Source organism: Pipistrellus hanaki, assembly GCF_964339955.1.
Source record: "Pipistrellus hanaki genome assembly, chromosome: 3".
Classification (NCBI taxonomy): Eukaryota; Metazoa; Chordata; class Mammalia; order Chiroptera; family Vespertilionidae; genus Pipistrellus; species Pipistrellus hanaki.
This window is the reverse complement of record NC_140505.1, coordinates 25830466-25844341: the sequence shown is the minus strand read 5'-3', so window position 1 is coordinate 25844341 and position 13876 is coordinate 25830466. Positions and strand designations below refer to the sequence as shown.

The 13876-nt window shown below is 54.6% G+C and overlaps 1 protein-coding gene across 14 annotated transcripts in view; it reads left to right on the top strand.

Annotated features, from left to right (window-relative positions):
- Positions 1-13876, top strand: part of MCF2L (MCF.2 cell line derived transforming sequence like) — a 177402-nt gene that overhangs the window by 161141 nt on the left and 2385 nt on the right. For 9 of the 14 annotated variants that reach the window (XM_084879799.1, XM_084879808.1, XM_084879806.1 and 6 more), the window contains 12 exons: positions 303-418; positions 2362-2431; positions 3670-3762; positions 3850-3942; positions 4834-4959; positions 5921-6142; positions 6358-6450; positions 7683-7761; positions 7940-8006; positions 8807-8925; positions 9253-9345; positions 10440-10514. In XM_084879799.1, the coding sequence (XP_084735925.1) occupies positions 303-418; positions 2362-2431; positions 3670-3762; positions 3850-3942; positions 4834-4959; positions 5921-6142; positions 6358-6450; positions 7683-7761; positions 7940-8006; positions 8807-8925; positions 9253-9345; positions 10440-10514 (1246 nt within the window). The remainder of the gene's footprint in view (positions 1-302; positions 419-2361; positions 2432-3669; positions 3763-3849; positions 3943-4833; positions 4960-5920; positions 6143-6357; positions 6451-7682; positions 7762-7939; positions 8007-8806; positions 8926-9252; positions 9346-10439; positions 10515-13876) is intronic. The other 5 variants (XM_084879809.1, XM_084879800.1, XM_084879812.1 and 2 more) reach the window with 2 other exon arrangements.

Genomic DNA, 13876 nt, shown 5'->3' with positions numbered 1-13876 from the left:
GAAAGGGAGAAGAAGGTTGAAACCTCCCCTTCCTTGCCCTCCAAAATTGATGCTTTTTGTAATTCATTTATATTTTGTAGCACATACTTTCATCTTAGAAATGGTGAGAGAGTAAATAAACAGGAGATGGATTTGCTTTTTAAAACCAGAGACAGAGTCACCAGACCCGCCAGGCAGTCCCGCGGAGACGGGGCTCCGTGCTGATTGGGCTGCTGTTAACGTGGTCCGAAGTCCTGTCGGCTGTGGTCCGGGATTTCCCTGCTGAAACCCCCCCCCCCCCCCCCCCCCCCCCCCGCCCACAGGGCTACGCGGCCGAGATGGACAACCCGTTGATGACGCATCTCATCTCAGCAGGCCTTCAAAACAAGAAGGACGTTTTATTCGGGAACATGGAGGAAATATACCACTTTCACAACAGGTGGGACCCTTCCTCTGACCACCCGTCTGGCCTCCGATGTAGCTGTCTGCAGGGAGCTGAAAACCAGACGGCCCGGCCCGGGCTTTGCTGGTGGAGAATGTCCCTTCCTCCCATCTCGGCAGGGCAAAGCTCACAGAGGGGCTTCGGGCCAAGCAGCAGCCTGGGGGGACGTCCCCAGGGCTAGTTCTCTGAGCCGGGGCGGGTGGTTGCACATGAAGTGAGAAGGTGCCTTGGCGCTTTGCCAGCATGACTGCCTGAGCAGCCGCCTCTCCTGCCTCTCCCTGTCCCTTGGGACCAGCAGAAGCCACCCCACCCCACCCCAAGTGTGTGCATGGGGCACATTGGGGCAGCACCGAAGGCCATCCCACTTAGCAAGGACAGTCTATTCCCAAGCCCGTTCTTGGAAAGGGTAGTAAGTTCCTCCCTGTGAGAGCCATTTGCAGCCTCTCAGAGCTTTGGGGAAAGCTTGAATGGTCCTTCTGGGCCCACTTCGCCCGGACGCCTGCTCCAGATTTGCAGGAGCTCCCGGGAAAGGAAGTGAACAGGCAGCACAAGTGCGGAGAGAGACAGGCAGGTGATGGCGATGTCTGTGTGTCCTGAGAAAGGGCCAGCTGTGAGCCGACCACTCTCAGTGCTGCCGGGGGCCAGGAAGCCCAGCCATCACGGGATGGGACCCCACCTCCTACGGATTCCAGGGAGCACTGGGGACTTCTTTCTCACCACCTGCTTTGCCCCTCAATGGCTAGCATTTCTCACCTGCCCACTGAAAAAAGAGGCAGCAAGTCAGAGCTGAGCCCCACCCCGAGCCGTCCCTTGGGAGTTAAATGGAGTGAGCGTCCTGGCCCATCAGTATCCTGATGGCTCTGTCCGGAGCGGGGGCACCGGGACCCTGGCTGCAGGACTAGTGTAGTGAAGAGGCCCCAGGAGCTCTGCTTCCTGGGGGATTTACCCCCATAGGCAGGTGTAAGTTAAGGCAGTGTTTCCCAACCTTCTCTCATGATGAGAATCACCTGGTGGAGTTGTTAAAACACATTCCTGAATCCCAACTAAGAAGTGCTAAACTAGAATTTTTGAGAACATATAGGTAAAATTGCATACCTAACTTAGTGCTCTGTATATAACATCTGTGTTAGAGCACTAGTTAAGTATACAATTTTACCTATATGTTCTCAAAAATTCTAGTTTAGCACTTCTTAATTGGGATTCAGGAATCTGTGTTTTAACAACTCCACCAGGTGATTCTCATCATGAGAGAAGGTTGGGAAACACTGAGTTAAGGTGACCAGATGTCCCGCTTTTGGCGGGACAGTCCCGCTTTTTAACAATTTGTCCCACATCCCGTGGCATTTTTAAAAAGTCCCAATTTCTGGAAAGAAAAAATCGGGACTTTTTAAAAACGCTGCAAGACGCGGGACAAATTGTTCAAAAGCGGGACGTCTGGTCTCCTTAGTGTAAGTCCGAAACATATGAAAACTCGGCACATGGCTCAGGAACGAAGCTGCCTTGGGGAAGGTCTCGGGGAGCTGACCGAGACCCCCTTCCATCTGCAGAAACCCGACAGAGCTCCCGGCCCATGAGGGGCTGCACTTCCAGAACCTCCAGATGCTCTGTCTGTCTGTCTGCTCACAGCCTCTTCGCCCCATGTCTGGGATGATAAAATAAGCCTCCTAAATTCTGTGTGAGCGGGAGTACCAAAAGTCACAGGGATTCATGGGGGCGGTGTCTGCTTAAATCCGAAAGTCTGATATCCTCAGAACTCGGAGAGTGGTAGGAGTGGGCTGTTGGTCCCTGAAACCAGACTGTATTCTTCCGCACAGAACCTGCCAGACTGCCCAGAGTTAGGAAGGAAAGTCGTTTGGAAAACGACAGCTATTCATTTGTTACAGATGCCATCCTGTTCAGGTTGTTGATCGTACGACCTAATGCAAACTTTCTTTGTCTAGAATATTCCTGAGGGAGCTAGAAAACTACATAGACTGTCCAGAGCTGGTTGGAAGGTGTTTTCTAGAAAGGGTATGTGCGGTTTTTGTTTTTTTTTAAATGTATACTTTCCCGTGCCTTACTTCCTAAAATTACTAATACTTAAAAGAATAACTTAAAATTCTATTACAGTCCCCAACGGAAGTCACAGAGTATCAAAGTGTCCAGTTGGGCTGAGACTATGTGCCCTTTCTGGGCAGGGCTGAAAGAATGTGTTTTTTTTTCCCTAAAGCCCATGAGCTAGTTTGAACAAGAGAAAAACTGTAAAACACCAGCTTTGAGAGATGCCCAAATGGTCAAGCATCTCGGTTCTGATGGTGTCAGATGGATCTGAGCCCTCCTCGTGCTGGCGTTTGCTGTGTTCGCTCTGGTCCTGGTCCTGGTTAAGACTCCCTCGCTGACCAGCTGACATTGAACAAGCCCTCCGCGTTTTCTGAGCCTTGTTTTTCTTCTCTTTGAAGTAGTCAATGTCTGCCTCCTTCCAGGGCGGGAAGATCAGCTAAAGTGTGCATCAGGGGTATCACCTGTGGAGGGAAAGGGGGTTGAGCAGAAGCTTTGGGAGCAGGAAAGGATGCCTGATAGGGGGGTTGGCTGCCTTCTCCACACAGTCCCACATGACCCTCTTCTGTTGCCCTCCAAAGACTGCTGGCTTAGCAAGAGGGAAATGCAGCTTACCAACAACAGTGAAACTAAGCCACTTCCACAAAATGAGCTGGAGGCTGAGGCTGCCACAACGAATGGATGGAAGAGGCAGTTGGAAGGGAAAGGAGGAGCAATACTGACTCAGCCAGGCTGTAATGCTTCTCGGTGTTATTTGAGAAGTGGGGCGGGGCCAGCGTGCTGTAGGTCAGTGGTTCTCAAAGCGGGTCACCTGGCGGCAGCATCACACTCTCCTGGGACCCTGTTACAAATGGGGGTCCTCAGTCCCACCCCAGAACCTCGGTGGGGGCAGTGGTCTGTTTTCACAAGCCTGCCCCCGATACTGATGTGCATGCAAGTTTGAGCACCACTTTAGAAAGTCAGTGTTAGTCCTGTGTTTATTCTTAGACTGTTATTCCTACGGCAAAAGCCATTTAATTATCTTGATTGAACCTGTATAAAAGGGGTTTTGGGACTAATTCAGCCTTGAGACGTGAACTTCTAGTGGGGCTGTTACCTGACTGTCCCTCCATGAGGGACGTGGCGTCTGAGATGGAGGGGCGAAGTGGGATCCAGGAAGAGGCCAGACTGGCGCCTCTGAGCTGCGCTGACACTGTCTGTCCCGGGCCCAGATGGAGGAGTTCCAGATCTACGAGAAGTACTGTCAGAACAAGCCCCGCTCCGAGAGCCTGTGGAGGCAGTGCTCCGACTGCCCGTTCTTCCAGGTACGTTTCAGGGCGCTCCCCTTCGCTAGCTGACTCTCAAGCAAAGAATCATGCAAGCTGTCTAAAGCCCAGGTGTGGTGGTTGTAGGAATGCCAGAAGAAGCTGGACCACAAGCTGAGCCTGGACTCCTACCTGCTGAAGCCGGTTCAGAGGATCACCAAATACCAGCTGCTCCTCAAGGTGAGACAGTGAGCCCCACGCCTGGCTGGGCGCTCCCTGAAATCCCCCTCCCCGCATGGCCACCTCACTGCCCCTTTCCCCTCCCAGCCATGTACCAAGCAGCTGCAGCTGCCTCTCCATCTCTGAACACTGTGGCCTCTAAGCCACCTTCCTCCCATCTCTGCAGGGGCCTGGCTCTTCACAGACCTTTGTGGAGCGCCTACTGTGCGCTGGCCATTGTTAGGGCGAGGGCAGGGACAGCAAGGTGGACAGGTGGGCAAACCCCACCACACGGAGTCTCCACACTGACACTGGGCTGTGCCCCCATAGCTCAGTCAGTTATCTCTGTGGGCCCAAAGGTGGCACCGCAGGCCGGAGGGAACCAATGAGTGAGCGTGAAGAGCATGCGCCTAACAATGAGATGTTTGTTCGGGGGGTCAAATGTGAAAGGAAGGAGTAGCCAGTTTAGAAGTGGGACACATGAGACAGGGGTCTCAGTCTGAGTTTGTTGGGATCAGAGGGTGCTGGCCCTGGGGAATTGCAAGGGGCCTGCACTTGCCCAGTGGCTCAGGGAACACCCCCAATTTGCAGCATCCATCCAGGCTGTGGTGGGCTGGGGTACGGGGGCTTTGGGGAGGTAGAAGGACAGCTTCTTGAGCTGTTCCTAGGCCAGTGGTCCCCAGGCCAGGCCTACGTTCAGGGAAAGTATGAGTGTCCACACACATGGTCTATCTTCGCCAGTGCCGACTGAGCAGGGAGCCGCCTCATGTGTCCGCAGGGTCCATGTTCAGGGCCACCCAGGTGCTACTTCCAGGACAGAGCACTGGGGTTTCAGCAGCTTTCAAGGGAGTGGCAGGGGACAGTGTCCAGATGGGTGTGTGAACACGACTTCTCCCTACCCCCACCCGCCAGGAAATGTTGAAATACAGCAAGAGCTGTGAGGGGGCCGAGGACCTGCAGGAGGCGCTGAGCTCCATCCTGGGCATCCTCAAGGCCGTGAATGACTCCATGCACCTCATCGCCATCACAGGCTATGACGTAAGTACCGCTGAGGGTGCCCCTGCCTTCTCCCCCTCCTGCTTGGAGGTGCCAGTGAGCCTGTTTGGTGGGGGGATCTGCCATGCAGGGGCTAAGGCTGGCCCACAGCTAGTGCAGAGCTGTGCCCTTTGATGATCATGGGTATCACCCGGTGTGACTCGGGGCCCTGGGGAGGGTCTGCATGGGGGCTCAACAATGTGTCAAAATCAGGAAGTGTTCACCCCTTAGAGGTGGCATCTCTGAAAACCTCTTCATTCCTCGTCTTTTTCTGGGGTCAGCATCACTCGGGGAACATGTATGAATCTGTTTTCTGAGCTGATAATGTGCAGTGTTCAAGGCACATCTTGACTTCCTCCTCTGTATGCCCATATCAGACCAGCCTATGAAAGTGTTTAGCTTCCTGTCAGTCTCTTCAGCACCCATTCTTGGTTTCTTCTCATTCATAGACTGTTTTTAGAGCAGTTTTAGGTTCACAGCCAAATTGAGAGGAAGGTGCAGAGATTTCCCATGTGCCCCCTGTTCCCCTACACACAGCCTCCCTTGTTATCAAGATCCCTACCAGCGTGGGGCATTTGTTACAATCAGTGAACCCACAGGGACACATCACGGACACCCAGGGCCCATCCTGTACATCAGGGTTCTCTCTTGGTTTTGCTCACTGTGGGTTTGCACACATGGATAATGACATGTGTCCACCATGGAAGTCACCTTATAGACCAGTCTCACTGCCATACACATCCCCTGTGCTCTGCCTGTTCACCCCTCCGTCCTCCCCCCACAAAGCTCATCTGTTTACTGTCTCCATAGTTCTGCCTTTTTCTGAATGTGATACAGTTGGAATGCAGCCTCCCTAGACGGGCTTCTTCCTTCCACTCAGCAACAGGCTTTTAAAGGCCCCCTCCCACTTCCCCCACGTTTGTTTCTGGGTTTTAAATGCTCCTCGTGTTGCCCCTCATCCCAGGGGAACCTGAGTGACCTGGGGAAGCTGCTGATGCAGGGCTCCTTCAGCGTCTGGACGGACCACAAGAAGGGCCACGCCAAGGTGAAGGACCTGGCCAGGTTCAAGCCCATGCAGCGGCACCTGTTCCTGCACGAGAAGGCCGTGCTCTTCTGCAAGAAGCGGGAGGAGAACGGGGAAGGGTACGAGAAGGCCCCGTCCTACAGCTACAAGCAGTCCTTAAACGTGAGTGAGGCCCGTTCCCAGCAGCCGCAGACCTCCCTGGCGCCGGCCCTCTGGGGAAGGATCGGGGGCCCGCTCCAGGCCGTAACTGAGCCGCGGCTGTGACGTCCACCTTCTGGCGCGCACATCTCTTATCTTTGGATGCGGGCGTGCGGGATCTCTGGCATCCTCAGCCCCCGTCTCAAAACTAACGACCGTCTCCTGGGTTGCGCTCTCAGATGACAGCGGTCGGCATAACGGAGAACGTGAAAGGCGACGTGAAGAAGTTTGAGATCTGGTACAACGCCAGGGAGGAAGTTTACATCATACAGGTAGGACCTTCCTCTCTCTGGCCCAGCGTTAGGGACTCCTCGGGTCTCATGAGGATTGCCAATGAAAGGCTTCCAGGGAGAGCTGGTGTCTAGAATCCTCCATGACGTTTTAGTTCCTGGAAGCCCGGATCACCATTGTTCATCTGGAGGCGCTGCCTGGGCTGTCTTTTTTAAAATATATTTTTATTGATTTTTTTACAGAGAGGAAGGGAGAGGGATAGAGAGTTAGAAACATTGATGAGAGAGGAACATTGATCAGTTTCCTCCTGCACATCCCTACCGGGGATGTGCTCGCAACCAATGTACATGCCCTTCACCGGAATCGAACCTGGGACCTTTCAGTCCGCAGGCCGACGCTCTATCCACTGAGCCAAACCGGTTTCTGCAGCCTGGGCCGTCTTTAACCTGCACTGAATCCCGGCACGGTGCAGGGGCACCCTGCAGGTCAGGGGGTCGGAGGTGTCCTTCCAGAAGAAGGAGCTGAGGCTGCCATAGCTCTGGCACAGGTGTGCCTGGACATGCAGGGAGCACAGCCAGCCTTGCCGTACTTACATGCAGGACCGGGTTCTCCTGGCGCATTCGGGAGCCCACACCAGAACCCGGGTGCCCCATGAGGGGGTCAGCCAGCACAGGATGTGCCCCTCCTACTTGCCTTCAGAATTCTGACCCCACCCACCCCGCCCGTGATGGCTTGGGCCCAGGGCCCTGTGGCAACCCTGTGTCGCAGGGGGCTTAGTTGTCTAAACCCCAAGAACCCACACACCAGTGCAGCCAGACCCGGGGGCCCTAGAGAGCTAAGGTGAGGGTGTGGGCCACCACTCTGACTTTCCACAGCTGCCCACCTGGCACTATCCCCAGGTCCCCCACTGTTGAGCCACAGTTCATGCTCCTTGTGGTCTCCCTCCCCCTGGAAGTTCAGAGTATACTTGTGAGATTTCAGACTCCGGCTTCCCTTGTCAGAGCCATTTCCCAAAGTCTTTACGCTGCAGAGCTTCCCTACTGAGTCAGCCTTCAGTGGCTGTGCCCTTTGCCTTATCGGATCATACCCTACACTGGGGGGAAGTCCCGAAGTCAGGGGCCGCGCCACCGTTCCCTCCCTTCTCCTTCCTCACGTGCAATGGTCTCATTATCTAAGAGCATCCTCAGAAGTTTCAAGAGTAAAAGACCAAAGTGTGTGTGTGTGTTCGGGGAGCAGCAGTCCTTACCTCCCGGCATTTCTTTTGGGGGCGTAGGCACCGACTCCTGAGATCAAAGCGGCGTGGGTGAACGAGATTCGCAAGGTGCTGACCAGCCAGCTGCAGGCGTGTCGAGGTAAGAATGTCTCCGGCCATTCTGTTCTCCTAGCTTTTGCTCCAGGGACATTTTTTAGAGATGTTCCAAGCAAGCTCAGAATTCGTAGCTGTCTGAGGTCTCACGGCATTTGGAAAGAAAGGTGCCGGGGTCAGGTTCTCCCGCCATGCGTGGTGGTTTGTCTGTTTTCTCCCCACAGAAGCCAGCCAGCACAGGGCGCTGGAGCAGTCCCAGAGCCTGCCTCTGCCGGCATCGTCCAACACGAGGTGAGGGGCACAGACTTGACTTGGCCCTTGTCACCTGACTCTCTTGGTTATGGGGTTACTTTGCATTGGCCCAGCCCCCCCCCCCCCCCCCCCCCCCCGCTGGAGTCACAGGCCGGTGGGCTAGTCCCAGTGGGTCAGCCTCTGGCCCCACTCCCAGTCAAGGCCAGGCCCTGACTGGCCCTCTCGTCACTTTCTGTTCGTGGTTATCCCACAGGGCGGGCAGCCCATGACGTGGCTGTTCCAGGTAACAGTGCATCGCCAGCCTTTTCCAGACAGTGGCCCCTCAGACAGGGACCCAGCCAGGGCTGGCGGCTCAGAGCCACAACTCGCAGACGTGGGCATATTTCGGACACCAGCCTTCATGCTGGCTTTGTCACACCCTTTCTGAAAGCCCTCATTTTTCCTTTGACATTTTATTCACTCTCTTATTTTTTAACATATTGTTCCTGTCTGTTATATAAGCCACCTACCTCTCAGCATGTATGGGGCAAGAGATGGTCTAAATGAATAATCTACACAACAATGGTTTTAAAAGAAAAAGACACACACACACTCAAAAAAAAAAAAAAAAAAAAAGACAAAACCACCTTCTGCTCAAAGCTAGGAAGGTGGTTCTGTCCCCCTTTCATTCCATTTGGGCTTTATCTAGAACGCCTGGCCCCTCTGCAGTGGTGGGACGCGTACTTTAAAGGCTGGATGGGAACTTAGGGATGTCCGGACACCTCCAATCCTCAGGGAGAGTTTTGAAAAACTAACCAGGCAACTGACAATTTCTTTCCCAATGTCTCTGACGTCCTTAGTCCTACGAAAGGGAATGCAAGAAACGTCAAAAAGTTGGAGGAAAGAAAAACTGACCCCCTGAGCCTGGAAGGATACGTGAGCTCGACGGCATTGCCAAAGCCCCCCGAAAAGGGCAAAGGTGGGTGTCTGGGGCACCTCAGCCTGCGAGCTGCAACGCAGGGGCGTCCTGCGAGCTGCAACGCAGGGGTCCACTAGAGGGCGTATCAGGGACACACGGCCACCTATGGGCCCAAGAAGCATTTGTAAGGAGTTCAAGGGTCCCCACCCACCCTGCAAAGAGCACTGGAACCTCCCAGAGGAGCCCCCCTTCCTCATGGTCAGTGTGCGCCCCAGTCCGGCAAACCCAGCCCCAGAGGTGAGCCCCAACCTGACCGGAAACATGCCCTCCCCAGGGCCCCTTGGGCGGTGGGCACGCTCTGCACCATCCCTCTCTCTTCCTTTGTAGATGACACAGTCACTAGCTCTACCTCAGAAAGCTCTGCGCTTGCCAAGAAGCGCTTTACGCTGCAGGGCTTTGCTAACCTCAAAGGTCAGAAAGGTAAAAGGCACCCTCCGAAAACCGCTTCCTGGGCATGTCCCTGGCCAAGGTGGCATGCCTCCCATCCATCGTGTGGTGACCATTCGTGAGGACGTTCTCGGGAAGGACATCTGCCTGCCTCATCCCCAGCGCAGCCACTCGGGAGCATTTTCCCGCCGAGTCACTTTTCCGCCCATACTGGTGTGTCTGGCCCACGCAGCCCCGTGCTCTCTGGGGGGCCTTTTCTTGGAAAAGGTGGACGTGAACTTTCCCAAGGAGGGCTTGCTCACCGACAACTTGTCATTTGCTTTTTTGGCCCAACCCCTCCCAAGGCACCCTCCCCCTTCCTTTCTTCCTTCTTCGTGTGGGTCCCTGTGGCATTCACCTTTCTGGCTGAGGTTACTATCTGTGCCAAAATGCCCAAGTGCTGCTGTCGGCTGCCTTCAGGGGGCCTTTGCTAGCGCCCGGGGCAGATCAAGGATCCCTTGAGGAAGATCTCTAAAAATTCCACCACCTCGGAGGGCTCCTTGACGGTGAACTCTATGGGAGGGGGATACACCAGGATAGCTCAGAAGCAAGCTCCAAAGTTCCGGGCATGCTCTTTCAGAACTTCCCAGTAGACACTAAAAGCCAGTGTTGTCTAGTTTTCTTTTCATTGGCCCAGACGCTGGTCTAAAAAATTAGAGGCTTTTTCCCCCCAATTTATAAAATATTTTTAAGTTGGCCTCAACCTTAAAAAAAGAAAAGAAAAGACAAATCCTGGCACTTTGCTAGAGTAGAAAGAATATGCAAAGCCCAGAAAATGTACCTGGAACTCAGAAAATAAATCTAGAGAGGCCCCCCTAAAACGATGATGAGTCCATGGCTCGCCCATCTCATCTCTCATTTCCCTCGGGTTCTCCCTGTAACTGTGGGATCCCTCAGCCAGCGTGGTTTTTGAATCAGTGAAAATTAGGCCATTCGCCGTTCGTGTCTCATCCCAGCATGGATTCAGTGTCTCCCGTGACCTCCTCGGTGCTCTGCATGCAAATTCCTCACTCTCTCTCTCTCTCTCTCTCTCTCTCTCTCTCTTTCTTTTCTCTCTGTTATATTTTTGCCCCTTCCTCTTTCTGCAGCTTCTCCTACCAGTCCTGACAAAAAAGCTAAGCGACACGAAGTTAAGAGCGATCCAACGCCTTTTGGGTTACGAGGTAGAGTGGCTCAGCCTTCTGGATGCAGCCTGCCTTCCATTTTCCCGTCCGGCTAGGGACGCTGTCTGTCTTGCCATTGCACGTCACCTGGAATGCAAAACGAAATAGGTCTCCACTAGCCAGAAGCAAACTCTTTGTTTGTTCAAAAGCATGATGCTCTGGCCGGTGGTACTGTGATGATGTCACGCTTCTGGGTTGAACTCTTCACACTAGGCCTGCCCAGAATCGACAGGCTACTGACCCCTGGCTGGCGTTTGGGTTGGGTTGTGCTTTATTACTCAGTAGCTCTATAGGCTGCAAGGCATCCCGGTCCACAAGCCCCTGCAGCACCAGCCACCCCCTACTTTACCAGTGTGTCCCAGTGCTTCATGGTGGAAACACAGAATGTAGAAGCCATGGAATCCCATTAGACCGCTCATTTCAAGGGGAGATGGCCAATCATACTGACAGACGGGGTCAAATTCTGTGTTGGAAATTGGGCCTTCTCCCTTTTCACCCTCATATTCCATGGGTAAAGCCCCCACACCCACACCCCCACCCCTGCCACCCAGTTTGAGGGTTTCAAGTTTTCAAAGAGGATTTCACTTTGCGAATCTTCCTGAGTTTTGCAAGCAATTGTGAAGGTTCCCTCCCGGGGAGTAGGCGGAGCTAGAATGCCCATACTTACTGCCAGAGAGCACCCCACCCGGAGGTCACCCAAGGCCCACTCTGGCCTCAAATCACACTCTGCACCCTGAGGACCCAGACTGCAGCCCTCCTGCTGCCCCCGGGCATGACAGAGGCCAGGCCCCAGAGTCCAGGCCCCTCTCCCACTGCCTTCCCGTGGGCGCACCCAGCTTGCCCCAGGTGCTCGGGAGAAGAGTCCTTTCCATTGACAATCTCCTGGGAGGGACTGTATTCATCCCTTATATATTTTCTACCTAAGATCTGGAGACACCTGAGTCTGCCCCGCGGTGGTCTCAGGTTGTGTAGACCGCTGGCGTGAGGCAGGAGTGAGTGTGGGCTTGAGCACAGCCCCGTGCAGCTCCAGTGCTGCTTTTACTGCTTTTTAGCCAGAGTCTGTCACCTCTGCAAGCTCCTCTCCTCATCTGTAAAAGGAAGACAAGGCCCCGGTGCGGTGCAGGGCCACAGTAGGTGTGTGTGGAAGTCCTGAGCACGGCACCTGGGGCTCAGCAGCCAGTGCTCCTCCTCTTCTTCCTCACCATTGACCACTTCCGTCCACAGCAGGTGACAAGGAACTCAATGAACTCTGGCCCTCCCCACTGGCCCTCTTGCAGATGCTTAAACGCTCACTTCCTGGGAAGCTTCATCGGCCATTGTTTTTCTCACCATCAAAACCTAGGACTGTTTTTTACAGGAAATAGACGTGACCGGATTCATGGTCACCGTGGGCCAAAGGTCCGCCTGCAAAATCCCCAACATCCTGGGAAGATCAGAGAGGGATGCCGTCCCACTCTGTGGTCGTTACACTGACACCTGACCACATGTGCTTGTCTTACACTTGAGGCCTCGGGCATAAGTGGGGTCTCACGCTTTCTGGCAACGCCCTGGTCACACGGTTTGCAGGCAGGGACGCTCCTGGATCCTATTAAAGAGGTTCCTCAGAGGCTCCTGGGGCAAGAGAGGAGAGGCCACAGGCCTGGGTGCTGCTGGGTTGCCTAGAAAACCTTTTATCTGCAGGCACCAGGGGGCTGAGTTGCTCATAAGACAAACACAACCAGGCTGCTCTCTAATGCGAAGGTGGACCCAAGGCCGGCTGGCCAGGCGGCACTGCCTTCTCTGTCCACAGGACATTCTTCATCTCCCTGTCCTCACTGTCCTCGGACTTCTGCTTCTGTTTTGCCAGAAACCCCACCCTATCTTTCGTGGGCGGACAGGAGTGAGGAAGTTGTTTGCAGCCAGGCCACCTGGCGCTGAAACCCTCTCAGTGTGCCCTGCCCAGTGCTCTCCTTAGCTTCCCACGCTGGGTGACAACTCCAGACGTGCCTCCAGCAGGCAGGTCTGGCGGTTTGTAGCTGGGGACTCCCAGGCCCCAATTCCTGCACAGACACAAGCCCGGCAGTGACAGGAGCAGGGCCGTGCTCAGCACACCTCCCTTCGCCCCAGCACCCGGCCTCCGGCAGGCAAAGCTCAGAGGCTCTCCGCGCCTGCTGTGGAGGGGGGTTTCGGAGGAGCTCAGGGCTGCTGGCATCTTGCTGGTTTCTTGGGCTCTGAGGACACTGGCAGATACGTGCTCTCTCCCTGAGATGCACTATTCTGTGGCTGATGGGGAACTCTGGGTCCCAGATCCCTTTACGAGGAAAGCAAAAACGGTATTCGTTGCCTCTTTAGCACGAGGTTTTCATTGCCAAGCTTAAACCTTCTCAGCCTTGGGAACTGGCCGCCCCTTAGACAGCTTGCCCCTCTGCGGCCCTGACTTCATAAAGGGGAGCATGCGTTTTGCACTTGTCTGGCTGTGGCTGGTTCACACCCAGCACCCTCTCCTTCTCAGGGAAAAGCATGCTTCCAGCCACCGTAAAGGTAACTTGGAACGGGGTGTGCTTAAGCCCAGATCTGACTAGCAGGCTGCTTATTTCCCAGATCCGCTTGCTTCCTATCCAAAGGCTACTTAATGCCATGCAGTGGCCACGGTCAGATACCAGAGGGGTGTGGCTTCTTGGTACTTTACTGCTGGCACTTACCTCCTTTAATTCAGAATCAAGAATTTATCACCTCCGGTCTCCCCAGAATGAACTTACTTGCATTCTCCCCTCCCCAAATGGGACATGCAGTTGCTTCTCGTTGGGGACACATGGCAGTAGAGGTGCTGATGAAGGAAGAGATGTCATTTATAAAGTCCAGAAGAAAGCTCTCTTCCCCTCGTTTCCTGGCCAGTGGAGGTGGCGGAGAGCATGCGGGCTGGCTCTGCAGCCTGAAGGCCTGGGTTGGGATCCTGGCTTTGCCTCCGTGGCCTGCAGAGCTCAGATACCTGACAGTGTCAGTCCCATGAGGATCACAACCCTCTTCCCTCACACGTCGGGGGCTTAGGAGTGTGTCTGACACAGGGTGCTGTCAGGAACCTCACCGTTTGTGTGGGGAGCTCTCCTGGCCCAGGCTGGTGGGCATTGAGTGGTACAAAGATTCCTTGAAAATACCTTCCCTTCCATATGTTTGCTCCAACCCAGATGGGTGGCATCGGTCTAGCTGATGGTCTTCCAGGGTCCCTGTGCTCCCCTGGGTCGGGGCTCTGCAGGCCGGAGGCCAAGTAGGGAGTGCTCTGCCTTCCTCTGGGAAGCCACAGGGCTGCTGGGTAAGAGCTTATTCTCTCCCCTGATTGGCCTGGCAGTGAAGCAGGTGCTCTGAGCCCCGCCTCTCTGGACCAT